The 24,334-nt window shown below is 42.7% G+C and overlaps 1 protein-coding gene across 1 annotated transcript; it reads right to left on the bottom strand.

The window, feature by feature from the left end:
- Positions 1 to 6: 6 nt before the first annotated feature.
- Positions 7 to 24,204, bottom strand: LOC146501856 (hepatic sodium/bile acid cotransporter-like). Its single transcript, XM_085133293.1, has 8 exons — positions 23,643 to 24,204; positions 12,642 to 12,866; positions 9,982 to 10,068; positions 9,357 to 9,469; positions 9,067 to 9,271; positions 2,838 to 3,016; positions 2,543 to 2,742; positions 7 to 1,574 (listed from the first exon to the last, which is right to left on the bottom strand). Exons 2-8 carry the CDS (start codon positions 12,828 to 12,830, stop codon positions 1,522 to 1,524), a joined length of 1,026 nt encoding a protein of 341 aa, XP_084989419.1. The 5' UTR covers positions 12,831 to 12,866; positions 23,643 to 24,204; the 3' UTR covers positions 7 to 1,521.
- Between the last annotated feature and the right edge of the window lie 130 nt (positions 24,205 to 24,334).

The raw sequence follows: 24,334 nt of genomic DNA, 5'->3' as shown, positions 1-24,334 counted from the left end.
TGACTGGCTCATAGCCGGTAACAAGCTTACTGCACAGGTCAACTTTGCTATTGAAGAGACAGAAGGAGGGGTAGGAAAACTGCTTCACTGGAACTTTATTTTCTTCCAACAGTGGGCTCCAACAATTTACTCAGAATGAGCATCGCACACACCTCGGGCTGCTGTGGGAGTTGTTATATTCCCTTTTTAATGCCTTTATTTTCTGTTTCTTCCGTAGATACTTGTGATCCCCTTGTTTTCCTCTCTCCCTCACTCAGACACACACCTCCAGGAGCAGTCCCACATATCCTTCCACAGCCTTCATTAAAGGGCTATACCTGTAACACGAGGAACCCTGCTCGACAACGCCAAATTGTTATGGACATTTTAACAATGACCTGATGTCTGGAGATCTTCAAGGGGTTTTTAAATGTTGCTTACATGCTGTGTGTACATAAATTGCAAATTTCTGTTTCTGTTTAAGTAAACAAAAACACAATACAAACACAGCACAGCAAAGCTTCATTCAGGTGTTAAGACTGAAGTCTGGACTGTGTTGAAGGTGAGAACTGCACGCCTAAACCTAGAAGTCTGTCTGCAGAAAGCAGAAAAAGAAGAAATGACCAAAATCCTCCAGATGATTTTCAAGAAATGAACAGCTGTAGTTTAAACATGAGAAATATGTTTACAGGTGTATATAATCCTATGTTTACCTATTGGGCCACGTTCTTCGCTTTTCTCTGTGTCATAAAATCAATTCCTTTCATGTTGTCACTCCTTACTCCTTTTGTCTGTTTCAAATGACACATGGAAACTTCTGTTTGTGCAGAAGTGCCATCTAATGCACAGGTGAGTTAAGCATCTTGAGAAGTGCTAAAGAAGCTCCTCCTCTTGGAAATACTTTCATGAAAATAAATGAGTAAATAAAAGGAAAAATATTAATTATTACTCAATAAGCTCCTCTAAATCAATACATTTGTTTCCTTGCTCACCCCGTTTGTGCACACCCACTGTGGACAGATACCTGTACTCCACCACATCATCATGCTCTCCTGTCTGAAGTTGATCACTGTCTGTCTGATCTTTTTTTACATTAAGAAGCAGATGATTCCTCGCAGACCACTCCACATATTTATCCAACTATTTATCCGGGAAACTTTTGATGCTTCTTTTAGATGCTTCCATAGCTTCTCTCTCAGTGATAATGTTGGTACTTGGTGGACAAGATCTTGGAAAAAGTACATTTATGTACATAATGAATTTATTTTAAGCAAAAATGTTGTGTTTGTATGACATAGGAAAAAGAGACTTCTCTAATTTTTCAAAAATTTATTTAAAACTGGATTTTGTTTTCACTGGTGCTTTGTAACTGAAGTTACTGAAACATTAACAGGTTTCATAACAATATGGTATAATAATCAAGATATACAGTTGCACATTTTTCTGTTTGTTCGTAAGCTGTATGATTTTGTTTCCCTCGTCTGGATCCCCTTCGGTGTAACAGTGCACACTAATAGAGAAATATATGAGTGGTAATTGACATCACACATCAGACTCTTTCAGATCCTCTCCAGTGGCCGCAGGCTGGTAAGGCTCTGTGGGTCAGATAAGTAGATGCATTAACACAAACTAAGATTTGACACAAAACTTGCTCAACCTGTGGTTAGATGTAAAATCCTAAAATTTGGTAAACAAAACACAATTGGTGATTGCAGTTTGTTACGACTCAGGTCATAATTTTGTGTATTGTTTTCGCTCATCCACACCTGATGGTGGAATTGTTCATTTTCTCTGCCTCTTTTTTTCTGCTGCTTCAACCACAGACTGTGTGTTTAGTAATGTACTATGTGTTCAAGTTCCTGTGTCTAGAATAACTAGGTAAACTAGGTCTTCCTCCACTCCAACCCAACCAATCGCTGCAGATAGCTGCCACTCCCTGAGCCGGCTGGAGGTTTCTCCCTGTTAAACAAGAGTTTTTCCTTCCCACTGTGGCCAAGTGCTTCCTAATAGGAGGGTCGTTTGATTGTTGGGGGTTTCTCTGTATTATTGTAAAAACTTAGAATGCAAGACCTTAATATAATATATTAGTACTTAACTCCCTTGAGGCATCTACTGTTATGATTTGGCTCTATATAAATAAAATTGAATTGAACTCAATTAAACATTTGAGAGTGCCAGATGTTAATAATAATTACTAACTAATTATTAAATGCAGAATGTATTTAAAAAATGAACATTTAACTGTGCTGTTAACTGAGGCTCAGGCGTACTTGAGCATTTAATACCATCTGACATTTATTGTGTGTTTGTCTCAGGTCAGAGTGGTGCAGTGGTTAGCACTGTTGCCACATGTTGAGGCAGATGTGAGGCGCATAATGCTTTTGGTGATCAATGAGACCACTTAAATGACTAACAATCAAAGCAAATACATTATTAATAATGAAAATATATAGAATAAATTACACTGTATCTAACGTGGCACCTTTTTAAAAAGGTCAGTTTGGGTACCAGTACATGAGTATAATATTGCAATGTAACCTCTGAAACCTGCTGTCACTCTTACCTATCTCTTTTCTCTTGAACCTTTGGTAGCACCAAAACAGCATGATGATCATCGCCGCCTCCAACAACTGAAACACAAAGTAGACTCCCGGGAATAGATACAGAGGACCCACCACTTCGCTAGGGAAGGCTACCTTCAATATGGTGGTGCACAGCGGGGCATTCTGACAGCCTGTTTCCATGGAAACGGTCCTCCGCTCCCTGAAGGCAAGGAAGGATTATATATTTTTCCAAACCTCATAGGATCATCAATGTTGATAATATCGATCAATGACTGAATTAAGCAAATAACCTACCTGTGGCTGAGTCTGAAGATTGAAGAGAAGACATATCCAAAGCAGTAGCCTATCAAAGGCATGAGACCAGCGATGGCCAAGAGTGAAGGAGACAGCACAGTCAGGATGTAGCGTCCGTTTGCAATAGTGGTTAAGGTCAAGGTCACCACAGTAAAAATAAGGAAGATAATGATGCCTACCTAACAACAGCAACAAGAGAGGGAATAAATCAGTGTTTGACTTCTCTTTTGGTTCTATGTTGCTCAAAAAATTAAAGGAACACTTTTCAGAGTATAGCATCAAGTAAATTAAACGTCTGGGATATTGAAGTTAAGTAGCAGAGGGGGTTGTTAATCAGTTTTAGTGGCTCAGATGTTGATGAAATCAACAACAAGACAACACTCAAAACAGAAATGGAGGCCATTGGGATTTTTCCAACCTCATCATTTCTGACTGTTGTCAATTCAACTCAACTCAATTTGAAATGAGGCAACTGAAGGCACTTTATATTATAAGGTAAAGACCCTACAATAATACATTGAAAACAAAGAAAACCCCAATAATCATATGACCCCTATGAGCAATCGCTTTGGCCACAGAGGAAAGTAAAAACTCCCTTTTAACAGGAAGAAACCTCCGGCAAAACCAGGCTCACTGAGGCGTGGCCATCTGCTGTGACCAGTTCGGATTGAGAGGAGGAAAACAGGACAAAGTCACAAGCCATCGATTAATAATAACCAATGATTAAATGCTGAGTGGTGTATAAACACATAGTGAGTAAAGAAGAAACACTTCATCAGAAGCCCCAACATCCTAGACCTATTGCAGCATAACTAAGGGAGGATTCGGGATCACCTGATCCAGCCCTAACTATAAGCTTTGTCAAAAAGTTTTAAGCTTATTCTTAAAAAATAGAGAGGGTGTCTGTCTCCCGAATCCAAACTGGGAGTTGGTTTCACAGAAGAGGCAACAGCCTGACAGCTGAAGGCTCTGCCTCCCATTCTACTTTTAAATACTCTGGGAACCACAACTAAGCCTGCAGTCTGAGAGCAGAAGTTCTCTTTAAGGTGAAATGGTATTACGAAGTCTTAAAAATCGATTCAAGATTTAAGACCTTGTATGTGATGAGGAGGATTTTAAATCCTCTTTTTTTATTGAGCCAAAAAATATTTTTCCTGGCTGATCCTGTAAATGAGTGAGACACCATTTCCTCTCCAGCCTACGAGTTATCTGCTTTAACCTCTTAAGCCCCAAGCCTAACTGTTTTCCTGCCTTTTGCCCCCGTATCAGGGGGCATTGGGGCTTAAGAGGTTAAGATGCCCGTTTGAAAGTTATACCAGGGAGTCAAGTACTTCCTATTTGAGTCTCTTTTTTTTTCCAGAGGAGCTAGAGTGTTGTACGGAGTGAAGATGTAAAATTATTAAAAATATAATGACCTCTGTGGGAGTAGCGTTCAGGTAGCTTCCCCTGCTCTACCTGTATCTGCTCCTTTGTGCAAGGAGGAACGGGATGAGCATTGTCAGAGCCCTATAAAATTGTGTGAATGTCTCTTTCATAAGGGTGGCCTGAGGGCCAGACGTCCTCTAGTGGGCCCTCTTGTCACGGTACTGGGCCATGAGGCCCAGGGTTTAAGTTCTAATGCATATTTTTTGTATCCACATGTGTAGTTTAACACATCTAGTTGTTTTCTAGTTTGCAGTTTAGTCCTTGGTTTCTTAGTCCCTTTTGTCATCTCTCCCTGGTCCGTGTGTCTACCTGTCATGTTTCATGTCTCTGGTTAGGTTAAGTTTATGTTCTATCTCCATGTCTATGTCTCTGTGTTTCCTGTTTCATTTTGAAAGAGTATGGTGTTCTTTGTTCATTGTAGTTAGTGTTACTCTCCCCTGTATTGTCATTATGTTTCCTTCTAGTCAGCTGTGTTCTCATGTGTCTCCACTTCCCCTGATCACCTCATGATTGTATTTAAGTCCTCAGTCTTCCTTTGTTCGTGGCCGCGTCGTCTGTTCAACTTCCCCCATGTTACGCCAGGTTTCAGGACTCTGTGCTGCTCATGTTGCTAACGTGTATAGTTCTTTCTTGTTCCAGCACAGAGTCCTGTTCATAGTAGTCTCCCATATGCATCGTTGTCACCCTGTCTTCGCTTTCCCTGCTGTCTGACTTTAGTGTCAGTTCTTAGTTTTCCCAGTTCAGCTTCTAGTTTAGATTTGCCTCTGTGCTTTCTGTTGTTTGCCACGTTAATCAGCCCAAATAAAGGCTCGCAATTCTGGTCTCAGATTTGCTTAAAAACCTTTCATCTAATCAGAAATCCCAGTCTTCAATTAATTCAATACAAAATACTACATAGAGTGCACTATACAGGTCATCGGATGTTCAAGATGGGCTTTGCATCTACCAACAACTGCTCACACTGCCAAACCAATTCACCGGACAATTATATCCACGCTCTTTGGTTCTGTCCACCAGTTCAGAAGTTTTGGCGCGAGATATGTGAAGACTTATCAAAGTGTCTGAAATGTAACATTCCAACTTCCCCCTTAGTGTGTTTGTTGGGCAGCTTAGATAATGTCACTTCAGAAAAGAATATAGCCCATATGGTTTTCACTGCCCTATGCATAGCCAAGAAAACAGTCCTCATGAACTGGAAAAATAAAAACAATCTTAATTCTAACCAATATAGAAATTATCTATTAGATTACATTAGTCTTGATACAGCCTCTGCCACCACATCAGATCAATCGCTCTGGGCTCCTCTGATCAGCTCCATCACCTAGTGGGGGTGGGGGGTCATATTTTGGTCTCGCCTTCACTGTTGTGATTGGTGTGGGGGTAGGGTCGGGCTTAGGGCGTCGGGGGGTTCCCCGGGAGTATCTTCCTTGGGGGGCTCAACTCGGGGTAGCGGTCATGGCCAATTAGGGGCTCTGTTGGCTCTTAGGTGACGGCTTCCTCGTGGCTACGTGCAGCGGGGCTAGGGGAGGGTCTGTGCTGACGGACGGGGGTTACTGACCTGGTAGCCTGGCTGCCCCTGGGTGGGTCCGGGACGGGCGTGAGGTTCTGGGGGCGCTCCGGCTCTGGCCTGGGGCCCTGGCCGGGCCTCGGGGGCCTGGGTCCTGGTTGGTGTGTTGCCGGGGTTGTGGGCCGGTGGGTATATGGGGGCCCGCCACTGGCGCGGGGTGCCGCCGGTGCGCCGAGCCACCTGGGGGGCTCTTCAACTGGTGTGGGGGGGGGGGGGGGGGTTGTCACATCTTGCAGGAGCTTTCCTCTCTCAGGAACTCTCTCTGCAAGAGGGGGAGATACAGGAGAGGTGGAGGAAGATCTCAGCCTGGGCGTCTATTGTCTTATGTAGTCTGGAAGATGAGTGGATGATGGGGTGGGTGCAGTTTTCTCTGTTGTGGGGTTGGGTGGACTGCCCCGGGCTCTGTGGGGCCGGGCGGCGCCGCTGCACTGGGCCCCGGTTCGGATGGGCCTGGGCCCCCCTTCCCTGGCGGGTCGCGGAGTATGGGGGTGCCTACTGGGGTCAGCGGGGGAGCTGGCCCCAGGGAGGGGTCACTTGCCCCTCCCTTCCTCCCCTCCCCATCTCCAGCTGCCTCCCTCTTCCCGCTCCACCACAACCACCCACACATGCAGGGCCTTGGAGTAGGGGTGTGTCACCAGGGTGCAGAGGAGGTAACCCCCCCCTCTGTCCCCTTCTGGCTGCCTCTGCCTCAATTTTATCCCGCAACTTAGACATTCACATTACTCACACTCTCATTACACATACATATAGGATCTTGGGGGTGGGCACGCTACACGGAATCCCAATTACCATCAGGGCGTCGTTGCCCACCTCTCAATTTTAAATACACGTAGACATTGAGGGCTAGCAGGAGGGACTATGCGCTTACCTGCTGCTCTCTGGCAGGTAGCTCCATGCCCTCCTGGGTTTTAAATGCACCTTAGAACACACATACATCAACACTACAATGAGCGGGTGGAGGGAGGTTAGGAGTCTTCTCTCACCCTCGTTCTCTGCTTTCTGCTGGAGCAGGGGGGCTAGGAGGAGGAGTTGGCCGTCCGACTGGGATCCGGAATGTGGGGCCTCCCTGCTGCTGCGGAGTCGGGGCGGTCTGCTTCTCCCCACCGCAGGGAAAAGGGTAACACAACCTGGGTCTGGGTGCAGTTCCCCCCTCCAGGGGCAAGGGTACCTAGACCCGGTTCGTAGAGTACGCTTGGGGAGTGTGATTGTGTGTACAGCGTCTCTTTATGTCTGTCTCCACGTTGGTTGAGTGTGGAGTAAGTGCATATGAGAGCATGAGGGTGGGAATGGATGTTTGTATCTGTGTGTGCCTGTATGTCTGTGTCTATATGTCAGGTTGGGTATCAGATGCCACCTCTCTGAGGACAGCTCAGGCCCTCCAAGGTTTGGAGGCCTATCTCCCCCCACCACTTCCCCTGCCGGGGGCGGACTCCCTCAGACATCGGTGCGTTGGTGGTTCTTTGTGTCCGGGGGTGGGCGTCCGGGTACACACCGGCTCACTCCTTGGCGGCTGCTTATCGGGGCCTGGAGCCTGGGGCTCGCTTGGGCCACTTCGGAGGTGGGGTGCCCCCGGCCTCTCGGCCTGGGGCTTGGTCACTCAGGCACAGCTGGCTGCCGGCGGAGCTCACGGGCACGTCACTGCAGCCCCCCCTGGCTTCTGCTCCGTGGCTGCTGGGTGACCCCTCATCTGGGACTCTCCTCAGCTCTTTCTGGGACGGTGGCACGGCTGCCCCTCTGTTGGTCTTCCTTGGTCTCTTGTGTTCTGGGGGCCTCTGGATGTCTGGAGTTTTGATCTCCTCCATACCTGCTTCATGCCCTGGAGGACGTGGCAGTGGCCCCCCACACCCTCTAGCAGATCATTACATGAGGGAACCTTTTAAGAAAACAAGCGCGTCCATGCTCACAGGTGTACACACGGGTGATCACACACACAAACTACACCCTTTTTGGCTCCTACCTCAATGCACACTGTGCTGTCAATCTTACGTGCTGCACAATAATGTTTAATATTTAGTATTTACTGTCATATTCCCATATATCATTGTGATGTGGTTTATTGTATTACTCTCGTTTTCTTCTGCTTGTTTTCTTTTTTCTTTCTCAACAGGTGATCCAGGTGATCGATATATGTATATATTTTTTTTTTTTTTCTGCTTATTCTGTTGGTTTTTGTTTTTTGCCCTTCTCCCCGTCCCTCTTCTCAACTGTTTTTCTTTCCCTCTTTCTTTCTCCCTTTTCTTTCCCCCAGTCAAGTCTGTCCCGTATTCAGCAAGTGAAAATAAAATAAAGAATAAAAGGTGAATCAAATGGACCATTACGGCAAAGCTGGGATGGTCAATTTGGTAAAGAAAATCCGTTGGGCATCTTTCTTCGCCTTTAGACAATAATTCTGATGGCAAAAGAGCCAAACGGGACAGGCAAAAAAAAAAAAAAAAAAAAGGCTCGCATTTCGTTTCAAGTTCAGTACTGTCTCCTCGTCTATGTCTGCACCTGGAACCTCACACTCCCACACACGGTCTGCCCGCCGCAGACTGTGACACCTCTGCTCATTCCCTGACACTGTGGAGCCTCATTTGGCATTTGCCATGGAAGGCCAAAATTGGCAGGTCCACCCTGTGCTTTTCACAGATGAGAGCAGGTGGGTCAGTGATGCTTTGCGGGGCCTTATCAAAGGAACGCAGAGACCTCTACAGGTCTAGGCAACAGCACTCTGACTGCCATTAGGTATCTGGATGAGATCCTTAGACAAGCTACAAGCTACAATGAAATTTCAGCAAAATGCACTAACCTTTTACATATTTTTTTTCTTTGATTTTCGGGTGTCTTTGAATTCACCTCTCTATAGGTTAATGATTCTCATTTCCTTGAGATGGAATTTCTTCATTCCTAACACATTACCCATTTAACATTATTATAGATATTCAGCATGCTTTTTTCTTTGGAGATCTGATGTGTGTCCAAAGCCTTACGAATTATCAAGTCTCAGGAATTGTATCAGTTCACAGATTGATGTCTAGAGTTATTCAGTTTCTCTGTCTGTCAAGTGAAAAAAAATCAGTAAATCCTAATATTTAAGATGATAGAATCCACAGGTTTTCTGTTGTCTTTTGTTTTTTGTTAAACAATATAACAAATATCAGTTATTGAAGTCTTTATTTGCCATTCCTGCACCAACTGATTAATCAACACTGTTAATCAGTTCTAGTGATCTGTCTGACCTTCATTCTCTTCACAAACCTTTGTGACCCTCTTCGAATACTGCGGCCTGTAGGTGTTGATGAGGATGCCGATGCCACACGGAACAAGGATCAAGACCAACGATAAGATGATTTGAACATATGGGACAGCGTTCCGCACGCTGGGGAAACCCTGGCAGTAGATGTAGAGCAGGAGAGGCATCATACCCATAGCCAACAACGTGGAGCAGGAAGTCATCACGATGCTGAAGGGAAAGACAAGGGTTATGATCACCTCAAATTACATTTTTAATATAAATGTATTACAAGAATATAACTTCCCATGTGTACCTGAGGTTCATGTCCCCCTTTAGTGCCAGAGTCATTGTGTTGGAGTTCTGTCCTCCAGGACAGCAGCCACAGACCAGAACAGTCACAGCTGTTATATCACCGAGCTGAAACCCCTGTAACACAAAATCACAATAACCTCTTACAGGGTGCCAGTAACAAGGTCTAACAGTGATACAAGTGCTGATCTGGTGTCAGTTATATACTGGTACAGCAACACAAATTCAATTATATTGGGCCACTATGTATTATAGGGTGAAGAACGAGAGTACTAAATGACACTGGAAAGAGAAATCAGATTTCCCTCATATTAGCTTCTCTTCATTGGTTACCTGTTAAATTCAGAGTTGAATTTAAAATGATTTTCCTCACATAAAAAATCATGAATAATCAGGCCCCTTTATATCATAAAGATCTTTATTACCCAAAATGAGAGCTCTTGTGAAGTATGCCGACAGCATGGAAAAAGAAAATGCTTTTTTTTAAAAATTGATTTGTTTTAATATTCTTTCTGGTTAAGTCAGTTTATATAGTTTTCTCATTTTTATTATGAATCTTTTCAAAAATTTTGTGGGGAACTAACTTTATATGAAGTATTATTTCTAATCTTATTTAACATAATACCAACCTTAGCCAAGCAAAAGGCTGTAAGAGGCATGATCACATACTGGGACACAACTGCAATAGCCACCCCCTTAGGTTTCATGAGGTGATACTGGAAACAGAAGAAGGCAGAAAACTGATCAGAAATAATATCACTGGATATATAAACACAGTTCAAAATGTTAAAAAGTTCATTTCAATTCAAAAAGGTAAACGTTCAGTTTTCTGTATTCATAGCAATAAGTATTATTCCGAAATCCTGTATCTGTAAATATTTGAAGATTTTATTCCAGTTTGAGTAAAAATAATCAATCCTTCCTTCCTTCCATTTCCTGACGCTTATCCAGGTTCAGGTCATGGGGCAGCAGTCGGAGCAGAGAAGCATAGTCTTGCCTCACTCTTGCCACCTATTCCGGCTCACTCAGGTGACACCTTGCCATTTCAAAGGCAGTATTGAATAAGTATTCAACACTTTACCAATTTGCTAAGTGAATATATTTCTAAAGGTGGTACTGACATCATTTCAAAGGCAGATGTCACTAACAACCCATCCAATCCACACATGCAAAGAAATTTAAACCAGGAATATCCATAACTAACCGAGTTCCCTTGGATCTGTGTTTGGGACGTCCACCCTTGTTTTATCATCATCATCCTGGTAGATGACAGCAGATTTTCATCAAGAATGTCCCAGTACATTTTTCCATTCATCCTTCCTTCAATTATATGAAGCATGCCAATGCCATATGCTGAAAAATATCCCCACTCCATGATGTTCCCACCTTCAAACTTCACTGTCAGTATGGTGATTTTAGGGTAATGTGCAGTGTCTTTTGACCTCCAAACATGGTGTGCATTACGGCATCCAAAGAGTTCTGTTTTGGTCTGACCAAATTATATTCCCCCGGTATTTCACAGATGTGTCTAAATTTTGTTCAGCAAATTTTGAACATGTTTCAAAATGCTTTCTCTTCAGCCATGAAGTCTTGCTTCATGAGCATGCTTACAGACTATGGCGGTTTAATGCATTACTTATTGTTTTCTTTGAAACAATCATACCTGCAGTGCTACACTGGAACCTTCGCTAGTTTAGACATTTATCTGTAACTAATGCCATCACTATGTTTTGCAACAATAAGGCTGCGAAGGTCTTGAGAAATCTTGTTGGTTTTACCCTTCATCAGATGTTTCTTGTGTGACACCTTGGTAATGAGACACCTTTTTATAGGCTCACTTGGGACTGAAACTGCGGAAATTAGTTTGCATTAAGCGGCAGGATTGCTTTCTATTTACTGATTTCAGCTGGCGTCATGACTTTCCACAGCTTTTAGCACCTCCTTTTCTTCATGTTTATGTGTTTACAACTTTTATCCCTGTGTCATTTCTCATGAATGGATTGCATGGTTTGCTGCCGACATGTGAGAATTTCACATTAACCATATTTGCTTATTTTATCCTTTTTATATAAACATGGCCAGCAATTCCTTGCAGGAACTGGAATGTGTTGTCAGTAGAGCTGGGCGATAGAACAATAACGATATGTATTGCAAAATAACTTTTTCTCGATAGAAAAATTAAACTCTTGCAATAGGCCTCACCGCTCTTGTCCTCTTAAAAAAAAAGAAAAAAAAAAGAAAAGCCAATCCAAATTAAGTAGTGCAGAGCCGAACCAATCACAGCCGCAGCGTCACGTGACTTGTTACGTACAGCACAAGTGCCAAGCCGCACATGTGTATTTGTTTGGGAAGCAGCCAGCCGCCGTGCCGCCCGGGTAATGGAGGAAATGAGTGTGCAGACTAGAGAAAAATCAACCGAGAGCGTGACTGAAGGTTACCGAAGAGAAAACAGATGATGGTTCCAATGCCGGAGAGATTGTCGAACGGAAGAGCCATAGAAGTTCCGTAGTGTGAAGATATTTCGGCTATTTCAAGTCAAACAGAGTAGCGCGCGCTGTAAATTGTGCCGAAAGCAAGTCTGGAAATACAATAAAGCGGTGCATGCTCAATCTCTGACTGGAAGCGCTAATTTGTCATTCGGCTTTGGTCAGACTAAAGTAACTGTTAAAACTGTTTGAAAAGCTAAGCTATACAATAAGGAGAGATTGAGAATTTCCTTTTAGTTCTCAGTTTATTTGATATTGACAAAAGTTAGTCAGTTTTGTCTGTTCTTCTGTAAAACAAACTAAGATTTATTTTTAGAATTAATATTTTGTTTCTAAGTGGAATTGACAATTTAGTAGTCTGTTTTGTTTGTTCTATTTTGAAACTTAAACGCTTTAGCGGCTGCCTTTTGTGTAGTTTGCAATATTTGCCTTTATTTATCTGAAAAAGTCTCACGTTCCTTAAGTACATCTACCCTGTTGAACTTATTATGGGAAATAAATAATTAAATCAAAACAAGCTGCTGATTATTTCACATGTGATTATTTTTACTTGTGAGCAACGGCACATTTAAATCTTACAAATATAGTTATTTGGCTTATATCGTGATATATATCGTTATCGCCTGAAATGAAAAAAACATATCATGATATGAAAAAATCTCATATCGCCCAGCTCTAGTTGTCAGGCATAAGGACATCCTCAAAAATCCTGCTTACCTGTAATTTTTCAAGCTTTGTCACAATGCTTTTTTGCATATACACAAACCACATATACATTCGCATTCACTGCTGATCTTGGTCACCTTGATCTTAGACACCTCCATGGTGCATCCAAGTGAAACCATGGTGATGATGATTATGATTATAACCACTACTGAAATGGCATCATTAAGAGCAGAGTTCACAGCAGGTCGGTAAACCCAGGTGGTGTTTGCAACCGTCACATTGCGCCACAAATCTTGATGAGAGGTCAGGTTTGCTGTGTTGTTCATGGTGCCTTCAAATCAGAAGAAACACGAGGTTCTGAGCTGTGAGTGAAAAACCACAAGTGGAGAAGAAGAACAGAGACCAGAGTAAGAGTTAAGCAGAATACCAGCATCTTTGTTTGTTTACATTCTGTGTTCAGATTAAGTTTTGTCCTTAAACTTAGTGAAGAAAACTTCTCTAGCAGAAAGTTCACACTCTGTCTTATTGAGGTATCCTTACGATACAGATTCTGAGCTGTGGTAAGATAATTTTCAGATGCAGTTTGAGCTGTACTTAAGTAATAGAAACTAAAGAAGCCAATAAATTGCTGAAATAAATGCAGAAAATTCATGTATATGTACTTTTATTTGTTATGCTTGGTTTAATGTTCTGTCAAATCTGTCATATGTTACAGCACTGTAGTAAAGAATACTCAATACAGAGAATGATTTCACTTTAATTTGTCCAAAAATAAAAAATAAAAGAAATAAAGCCACTTTAAAATCTCTGTGCGCTCTCTGTAAGAGTGTCACACCTGAATGCCCTCTAAGAACTTTGTGTTCAAATTGATCGAGTTTAAAGTTTAACAGCTGACACTTTGGGGATGAAACAGTAACTGCAACAGTACACTCTGGACTACTTAAAACACATCTCATACTAAGATTAACTGGTTTCTGAAGCACTGGTCTTCTGCCTTTCTCTCAGGACCTGTGTTGTGTTTTGCCGTGATCATTTTTCTCACTTAAACACCCCGTTTTACATCAGCATGCACAGAGACTGAAGCAGAAAGCCCGTGTTAATAAAAAAGGTTGATAACTGGAGGTTTTACAGACAGCACTTTATAATACAGCTCACAACTAAGGGGGAAATTCCTGTAATTAAATGAAATTTCAAAGTGTTACATTTAAAATTATAATGTAATTGCACTTAAATACTTAAATCTAGGCAGACCAGAATAAAGGGTTTATGTTTTTACATGAACAAGGAAATAATAATACTGTAAGTAAACTTAAGTTGTGCATAAGTAATTTGAAGTATTCTCTAATTTCATGGTCATTTTGCAGAAAAACAAACAATATTTTCCTATCTTACTCTGAAAATATGTTGTATTTTCCAGGGTGTTGGTCATATTATGAAAAGCATAATTTGACCTTTTACATCATTTTTTTTAACATCTGTATTTAATACTCACTACACTGATGTTCATGAGATTGAGGACTGTTTTCCCTTACCAAAGTTTAAGAAAAACTTAATACCAACAAAATTTGCAGGTTTATGACCTTATAATGATGGAGCCAAGTCTAATTTAATTTGTTTGTTTTTTACAATCACTGTTCACAAAGGAGGGTCTCCTTTCCTGTAAGAAACCAGCAATGTTACTCTGCTCCATTATACAGCCCACATCTCGGAAATTATAACGCATTTACAAGTTGAAACAACAACTGTAAGATGGAGGGATTTTCCACAAAATTAACAAGACATTATGCAATACTTAAAATTGCTTACAGTATAGTTTGTCTCCTATCCTTGAGACTACCCAGAATTTAGACACCACTTAAAATTAATTGCACTACAAGAACTTTGCCAGCTTTGAAAATCACAGTTACATGTGCTGCAAACTGTAAAAATTTGAAATGCCTCTGAGTTCTTTTGGAACGTCTTTCAAGACATATATGGTGCTGTAAACTCAGATTTTGCTTCCCGATGTAAACATAAGATTAGCAGATAAGATAACCTTTGCTAGTCCCATTTGTTAGAAGACGACTACATGATAGATTATGTAAGGTTGGCTGTGTCAAAATGATCATGCGGAACAAGCTGATGTTTCAGTAAAAGTAATTTTAGGAATGGCGCAGAGTTAATTTAAGCTAGAAACAGAACACGTCCTGCAGGAAATTAATTCAAGTGATTTAAAAGTTCACTTTCTTCTCCATTTCTAACTGATCGCTAACATACATACATACGGTGCAAATACAGTGAATCTTTTCTTGACTTTTAACACTTGGGTACAACATGTTTAACTAACTAACTAATTAAGTAATTAACTAAACAATGCATATTCCTCACTGGAAGCTACTTAAATCTGGTTAATCTGTGCACTACTGAGAAACAACACGCAGCATTTAATTGTTTGAAATTGCGCACTCCTTTGTCCACATGCTGTGTGCACACAAATTGTTTTCACAAGATTGCACATGTGTGTTTTCTATTCATTTTGTGCTGTATAAAAAAAAAACTACAGCCCACCAATGCTTCATAAAAAAGTCAAGACTGACTTCTGGAGTTTGCTGCAGGTGAGAATTGTACACCTAAACCTAATAGCTATTCTGCAGAAAGCAGAAAAAATGAGGAAAAAACTCACGATGATTTTCAAGAAATAAACAGATGACAGATATGTTTACAGGTGTATTCAATGCTTGGTTTACCTTTTAGGTCAGATTCTTCCTTTGCTCTGCTCTCGTCTCTTTGTCATAAAATAAACTCCTTTTGTGTTGCCACTCCTTTTATATGATTCAACATGGAGGCCTCTGGTTGTCCAGAGGGGCCATCTAGTGCACAGCTGACTTCAGCACCTACAGAGGAGACCATCCTCCTCCAAATAAAGCTAAAATAAAATAGATTATAATACTATAGCACTACAAGACACTTTATTTTACTTTCTGTCTCATCTATTTAGAAGTAATATTTTCATCTCAGAACATATATGTTGTTCTGACCACAAGTAATCTACATATTGTGTTTGGTATCTGTACAGCTGGAGTGGTTTGTGTGTGTGCTGTGCTTGGATATTATATGTGAAGTCATGAGTGGAAATCACGATCAATTGAAAGCTCCCGAAAGACCAGAGCGGCTTGTTGTTGGTTGTGTTCGAGTCCATGTACTTACCCCCAAACCTCTCATTTTTTGTCTTTTTTTAATTTGTCTCAGAGATAAATTAAATGTATGATTCAAGGAGTAAATCAGGCCTTCAAGGCCTTCAAGCCCAATTTTGTCACCACTATTTAATAGGGGTGGGGGAAAAAATCGATACTGTGTAGTATTGTGATATTTTGTTTGCTAATAATGTATCGATACAGGGACAGCAGAAATCGATATTTTGTTACAAAAAAAAAGGTTTTTGTGCTCTGACTTCAGAGCATGTTGATCCTTTTTCTGGGCAAGAATCCTAACATTCCTTCACTGTCCAAATGTGTTTAACTTTTTTTTTGGCAGCAATAAACATGACAGTTTACTTATTTTAATTTAAGACATGTTTTATTTTAATTAAGTTTAAAACTTTTTTATTTAATGTAAAATTATATTTTGTTTTAATTTACTTTCAAATTCTTCAGTTGCTGAATGGGCTGCATAGTTTTCATAAATTGCATAGTTCAGAATAGCTATAATTGTACCAGATGGTTGCATTCAGTTAAGTTGGACTAGACTGTAATACAAACCGTTCAGTTTGTCAACAATAAAACTGACTGAAATGAGAGAAAGAGTGTGAGACTTTGATATTAGATAAAATGAATATTGATAAAGTTTACCTTTATGTACAGAATCTGAATATCGCAAAATATTTTAAAAAAATTGCAATAATATCGTATTGTGCATTAAGTATTGTGATAATATCGTATCGTGGGATGTATGGTGATTCCCACCTCTACTATTTACTGTGTTTTTATTAATAAATTGTGACATCCTCTGCAAAATGTCATATATACATATACATCAGCTTTTGTTTGTTTTTTATTTATAAACAAAATTGTGACAAATATCTTGTATGTTGCTCGTCCATCCCATCCATCCATTCATCTTCTTCCACTTCTCAGGGACCAGGTTGCGGGGGCAGCAGCCGCAGGAAAGCCCAGACCTCCCTCTCTCCAGCCACCTCCCAGCTTGTCCAGCAGAACAAGGCGTTCTCAGGCCAGCTGAGAGATTTAATCTCTCCAGCGTGTCCTGGGTCTGCCCCGGGAACCTCCTCCCGGTGGGACATGCCTGGAACACCGCGCCCAGGAGGCATCCTTCTCAGATGCTCAAACCACCTCAATTGGTGCCTTTCGATGTGGAAGAGTTGCTGTTCTACTCTGAGCCCCTCCCTGATGGCTGAACTTCTCGCCCTATCTCTAAGGCCAGCAAAGGCTGCTATGGTCAGTCTGGACAGTGAATGGCCTACCCAGCAGATACTGTCTGAAGTGGGAAGTGAATGCCACAACTACTAGAACCTCTCGCCTGGTCGTGCAGTAGTTTTGTTCAGTTGCTGACAGCCACCTGCTCCAATAAGTCAGGATCTGCTCTTCGCCCCCTGGCACTTGGAAAAGGATTGCTCCGATCCAACAATCGCTGGCATCAGTGTCGAGGAACAAGTCACCCTGGTCCATAGGGTAAACCAGGACAGGGGCTGCTGTACCGCCGCTGTGACGGTCCGCTGTGCAGGCCCGCTGTGCAGGCCCGCTGTGCAGGCCATTCCGTCACTTGTTGAACTTTCTGGGAATCTGTGGAAATACCTCCAGCAGAGATGATTTGGCCCAGATAGGCAACCTGCTCCCGGAACAGGCAGCATTTAGATGGCTTCAGTTTTAGGTTGGCTCCACGCAATCTGATGAACGCTTGCTCGAGCCGATCCAGCATCTGGGTGCTAACCTGACCCAAGACAATGATGTCATCAAGGTACATTAAACACGTCTCCCACTGCAGCCCAGCCAGGACTCTGTCCATAAGCCTTTGGAATGTGGCCGGTGCATTGCATAGCCTAAAAGGTATCACATTCCACTAGAACAATCCCTTACGGGTACAAAATGCAGCTGCTTTTTGTACCCGTAAAGGTATCTTATCTTATCTTATCTTTTCGGGCTCTGGAGGCCATCTCTACCTGCCAGTATCCTGATGTCAGGTCTAGTGTACTGAAGTACTTGGTAGTAGAAACCGTGTCAAGGGTATCCTGGATGCGTGGCAGGGGTTAAGCGAGTTCGCTCATTTAGTGGTCTATAGTCCACACACAGTCGGGGACTCTGATCTTTCTTTTTCACCATCACAATTGGAACAGCCCAGCTGCTATTGCTAGGCTGAGCTGACCCAGCCTCCAGGCTCTGCTGTACTTGCTATTCGGCCGCTATTTGTTTGTCTCCTGCCATCCTGCATGGCAAGTGCTTAACTGGTGGCCCTGGCATGGTCAAGATGTGATGCTGGACAACACTGATGCGACCAAGGTCATTTGGGCCAGTGGAGAAGACATCACCATAGGACCTCAGCAGGCCTGCCAGTCCGCAATGGGCAACGTGTGTGAAACCGGGGCTGCTCTCAGCATACAGGGTCTGCCAATGGCTTGGCACAGGAGCAGGGGCAGTGCTATCAATCTCGAGGACTGCCAAGACCCTTGGTGGGTGATTCCCCGACCCCTCCAGGACTTTCACAGGCTGAAGAACCCCAGCCACTGCACCCCACTTTAAGGTAACAGCTGTAGCCCTAGGGTTAAAGACTCTGATTGAGATGCTAGAGGGTTTGCGAGGCTGCACAACTGTGTGAGCCACCAGCACTTGGTACTTCTCCAAGTGCTGGTGGCCCTGGCATGGCTTGTTTTGAACTGTGGTCATGGCCATGCTTACAAAGCCCACACACCCCTGCTGGTGGTGGTGTTACCCTGCGAGGTGTCAGGGAAAAGTAGCCCTGAGCTGGCATTTCATAGCTGAATTGGGCAGGTTGGGGTGTACCTGGCATAATATGTAGTGTCGCTGGCTCAGTAAACTGTGGTTTTATAGGGACATTGCAGGTACAGTTCATGGCGGTGAATGGCTGGCTGCATGAGGGGGATGTAATAATCCAAGAAGGGTGATCATGTGTGCCATGCTGTCCCATGTGGTGTAGATGTAATATTTCCAGGGCCTTCACAATCTGAGTACTGAAACTGCTTAAACTCGCTACACACTGCATTCTGCTTTGCTACTGGTGTTAAGAAAGGGTTGGTGTGAGTTGAAGGTGGCGGGGTGAGATGCCATGCAGCTTCAAATCCTGTCATATTGGCTGCTTCTACGCTTGCCACTGACATTAGTTCCATGCCTGTGATCAAGGGCGTAGATTTGGCATGGACGGAAGGGACATGTCCCCACCAATATCCAGCGATTATTGAATTGTCCCCACCAATAATTTGATCTCTTCGAGTAAAGAAAAACAAACCCGATAGAAAGAAAAAAACGATCTGTCAACGTCTCATTCACCCAGTGGTGCAGAAAGAGTTCAATTACATTCTCTACTGGAGTCCCACGTCATGTGACAAATATGGCCAATGTGATTGGCTGAGCCTTTCAGGGAGCTCTGTTTAGTTTTAGTAGCGGCAAACCTGCGCTGCGAGGAGGAGAGGAGGACTGCAGCAAAAAGGAAAAACCTGGATATAAGAAAGTATTTTTCAAAGAAACCTGTAAGTCACTTAAAGTCAAACTCACTCATAAACTGTGATAGTGGACCTCATCACAGCCACAGAATCTGCCATACGGATTAATAAATTATCACAGACAGAAGCAGAGCAAATCAGGATGAAAGTCTCAGCCACCCTCTCCAGTGCCAAAGTCCCTCCGTCCAACCTCACAATACAGGAAAAGAAGGCCGTCGCTTCCCTGAGCAAAGACCACAACATCACTGTTTTACCAGCGGATAAGGGAAGATGCACCGTGGTCCTAAACACTACAGATTACCATACAAAGATCACTACTCTCCTCAGTGACAACAATACCTACGAAGCCTTAAAGCGAGACCCCACAAGCAGCTACAAAAAGAAAGTTATAACTTGCCTTCAAGACTTGGAAAAGGACAAAATCATTGACCGCCTTACTTATCACCGCCTTTACCCAGGGGATGCCATACCCTGCATTTACGGACTTCCAAAAATCCACAAGGAAGCTGTCCCACTCAGACCCATAGTCAGTAGCATAAACTCAGCCACTTATAACATTGCAAAACACCTTGCTACCATCCTTGCTCCTCTCGTGGGGAACACCCCACACCACATCAAGAACTCCACCGATTTCACTGACAAGGTCCAGAAACTTACCCTGGATCCAGATGAAACCATGGTGTCCTTTGATGTAGTCTCTCTCTTCACGTGCATACCCACCACGGAGGCAGTGGAGACTGTCAGAAAAAGACTACAAGAAGACAGCTCCTTGGAGGACAGGACCAACTTCACACCCGATCAGATCTGCACACTGTTAGACCTCTGCCTCACCACTACATATTTCAAATACAACGAAGGCTATTACAGACAAAAACATGGCTGTGCCATGGGCTCCCCCGTGTCACCTATTGTAGCCAACCTTTACATGGAGGAAGTGGAAAGGAAGGCTCTTGGCTCTTTCAAAGGAAGAGTACCCAGCCACTGGTACAGATATGTAGACGACACCTGGGTCAAAATCAAGACACAAGAAGTGGAATCCTTCACTGCGCACATCAACGCTGTGGATAAAAACATCAAGTTCACCAGGGAAGACACAAAGGACGACTGTTTGCCTTTCCTGGACTGCGCTGTGCACATTGAAGAGAATGGCAACCTCAACATCGAAGTTTACCGGAAGCCCACACACACGGACCAGTACCTCCTGTTTGACTCCCATCACCCTCTGGAACACAAACTTGGAGTAATTAGGACCCTACACCACCGGGCAGAACATGTTCCCTCTAAGCTTGAAGGGAAAAAGAAGGAACACACACATGTAAAGGAAGTACTTAAAACGTGCGGCTATCCTAAATGGGCATTCTTAAAGTCAGCAAAGAGGCACAGAAAAGAAGATCAGACACCAGCGAGGGAGGATAAGAAGGACAGACGCAACAACATTGTCATCCCCTATGTAGCCGGTGTATCAGAGAAACTCAGGAGGGTTTTCTCCAAGCATGACATCCCGGTGTACTTCAGACCCAGCAACACACTCAGACAAAAACTGGTTCACCCGAAAGACAAAACGCCAAAACACAGACTTAACAATGTGGTGTATGCCATACAGTGCAGTGAGGAATGCCCAGACCTCTACATTGGAGAGACCAAACAGCCACTTCACAAGCGCATGGCACAACACAGAAGAGCCACCTCCACAGGACAAGATTCAGCTGTCCATCTGCATCTTAAGGATAGAGGACACTCCTTCGAGGATGCCAATGTTCACATTTTGGACAGAGAGGACAGATGGTTTGAAAGAGGAGTGAAAGAAGCCATCTATGTCCACTGTGAGCGACCATCTTTGAACAGAGGCGGTGGTTTACGACACCAACTCTCTGCCATCTATAATCCAGTTTTGAGATCCCTTCCCAGACGCCTTAACGCCCTCTCACACCCTGGGCCATCTGACCTCAGGAATTCGCATGATAAGGTGGGGCCAGGTTTCACAATGAACTCACCAGAAACTCTGGCTGATTGGGACCCACACCCAGTTCCACACCTTGGCTCAGGCGATTAGAGGATCATCAGGGGGTCCTTTTGTCCCTCTGTGGAGGGAAACTCCCACCAGGTTTATATCTGGGACTCTCCACCATTTGACCTTAGAACTGAAGAAGCCTCTCGGATGAGAGGTGAAACGTCTTCAAGTAACTTAAAGAAGTCCAGACGCTTTTCTTTGCAAGCTCCTTTGACTACTCTATTAGTTAGTGATGTGCGGATTGATCCTGAAATCTCGATTCCTCCGATACCAATCATTTATGTTCTAGAATCGATTCTCACATTAAAATATCAATATTTTAGTAATTTAGGCTAAATTTGTAGTTTATCGTTAACAGGAACACAGTGGAAAGAAACTATAACATTCGGATTGTCTACATTCAAAGGAACTACTTCCTCTTCCGCCTTTCACAGTCATGTGCGAAATACGGCTGTATAAATGTCTTGCAGCCCCCTGGCGTGCGCACTCACGACAATGGCTGAGCGTAACTGGAGTCATGTGTGAACGTATTTTACCTCCACAAACAGCTGAGACGTGGTTTGCGATACATGTGGCAAAAAGTGAGGTGTTGTGGCCATACTTGCCAACCTTGAGACCTCAGAATTAGGGAGACATTCAAAAGTGCTGTTGGGGGGGATAAATACATTTTACAGGGTTTATTTATCGAATAAATGTCACCGTTATTATTGGCCGGCCTGGAAACAGTGGGGGTGTCCAAATTCAGAGGCTGCTTCCACCTGAGGACCCGGCCTTCGCGGTCTAAAGAAAGCTGGGTAGTACGTCACGAGCTCCCTCGGTGGAGTGAAACTGCCGTCTGCTCCTTGTTATCTAAAATATAACTGGGCGCTGACTTAAACTCTGGACCGTCTCACACTTTGTTTAATCATTTTCTGTTTGACGTTTATTCAGCTGTGTGAAAACCCCGGAGGAACCCTCCCGAGGGATTAATAAAGTTAAATTTAATTTAATCTAATCTAATAACTTTAATCTCAGCCAAACCGATTTACTCACGAACAAATAAAACACTGAAAGAGCCAAACAATAACATTTTTAAGTTATCAAAGTGACTTATATATCATGTTTAACCCGAGTAGCAAAAGACCGCGGGGGTTTGAAGACGATGTGTCGGTCGGCTCAGATATTTGAAGTTTACACAGCTACATTCTCACCTGAAAATATGTTAAATGTTTTTTGCGACCCAGAAAGAGAAATAAGAGTAATATTAAAACTAAGTCGCTACCATTGGTGGAAACTGGAATTGGCTGGGCCGCGCTATGAATTCCGAGATATGGTTTTTCAATTTTGTTGTCCGGGTGGAGAAATTTGGGAAAATGGTGGCTCCGGGAGATTTTCGGGAGGGCACTGAAATTTGGGATTCTCCCGGAAAAATCGGGAGGGCATGTATGGTTGTGGCAACATCACTAACCTTGTCAAACACCTCAGAGTAAATCATATCACAGAATATGACGAGCATATGTCGAGACGAACTGAAGAGGAGGAGAGGGACAGGTGCTTCTAGGACGAGACAGACGTCTCTCGGAGTCCTTTAATGCTGCAGGCAGGCAAGGAGTTCAAATAGGCACAACTTCAGTTTTTTTATTTCTATATGATGAACTCTGCATTATTAAGTGATAAGAACAAGTAATCTGATGTCCTGTAATCATTATGAAGCTATAATTTGAGACACAATAAATAAAATAAGTTTTTCTACAAAGTATCGGTATCGGATCAGTATCGTCGATACCACCCTGAATATTACTTGGTATCGGATCGAAAAGGAAATCAGTGGTATCGCACATCACTACTATTAGTGCCATAGCCCCTGTAGGAGTTCAGAGTTAAGAGGTCAAGAGTTAATGTTTCCATTGTAACACCTCCAGATTTGACATAAAAACACTCATTTTTAACACTCGATTTTAACTACTATCATTTTACACCTCAGAGTTACATTAAAAGAATGTGACTCTACTTAGAGTAAAATTAACTCTACTTTTGCAAGAAGACTACTAACACCAAAAAATTTAACACTTTTGAATTTGCTGTGTATGATACCTGATTTATATGGAATATGGCTGAAGTAAACTAAAGCCTAAAATACTTAGTCATTTGTTTAATAGTAATTTAACATTATATAATTCACATATAAAACTATGAATTGTAATTTTAAATGGTTTAAGCATGTAGAATAGCATATGTACGCAAGTATATTTCTCCTTTTTTTTTTATCAAGAAGCAAAAACAAAAAGGAAAAAAGAAAAAAGAAACAGGTCAGGGTTCGGTCCCCACCAATGCCAAAACCAAATCTATGCCCTTGCCTGTGATGAAGGGGTTGCCACTACAGATCTTATTGTTTCTGTCAGTAGCATGGTCCATATTAACTTTGCCACTTTATGGGCATTCCGACAAAAATGGGTTGCTAATGTTATTGAAGTGCATTACCTTGTCATCCCCTTCAGCATCTCCCGGCGCCCCCATTCTCTCTGCTGTCTGAGAAAAAAAAAGTTTGCTCTCCCTCTCTCTTGGCACTTTGCAGAGTTTAATCCTGGAAAAGAGCCCCTAGTGTTGCCTTGCCAGGCCGTAGTAAGAAGACCTCTGGCTGTTACTTCGGGTTCCGTGACTGGCTCGTAGCCGGTAACAAGCTTACTGCACAGGTCAACTTTGCTATTGAAGAGACAGAAGGAGGCGTAGGAAAACTGCTTCACCGGAACTTTATTTTCTTCCAAGGCGTAAACACCGTGTACAGTGGGCTCCAACAATTTACTCAGAACGAGCATCGCACACACCTCGAGCTGCTGTGGGAGTTGTTGTATTCCCTTTTTAATGCCTTTATTTTCTGTTTCTTCCGTAGCTACTTGTGATCCCCTTGTTTTCCTCTCTCCCTCACTCAGACACACACCTCCAGGAGCAGTCCCACATATCCTTCCACAGCCTCTGTCTGATCATTTTTTACATTAAGAAGCAGATGATTCCTCGCAGACCACTCCACATATTTTTCCAACTATTTATCCGGGAAACTTTTGATGCTTCTTTTAGATGCTTCCATAGCTTCTCTCTCAGTGATAATGTTGGTACTTGGTGGACAAGATCTTGGAAAAAGTACATTTATGTACATAATGAATTTATTTTAAGCG

Source organism: Neolamprologus multifasciatus, chromosome 15 (genome assembly GCF_963576455.1).
Source record: "Neolamprologus multifasciatus chromosome 15, fNeoMul1.2, whole genome shotgun sequence".
In the NCBI taxonomy this organism is placed as follows: Eukaryota; Metazoa; Chordata; class Actinopteri; order Cichliformes; family Cichlidae; genus Neolamprologus; species Neolamprologus multifasciatus.
Note: the sequence above shows the minus strand (reverse complement) of the source record. Positions and strands in the feature narration are given on the sequence as shown.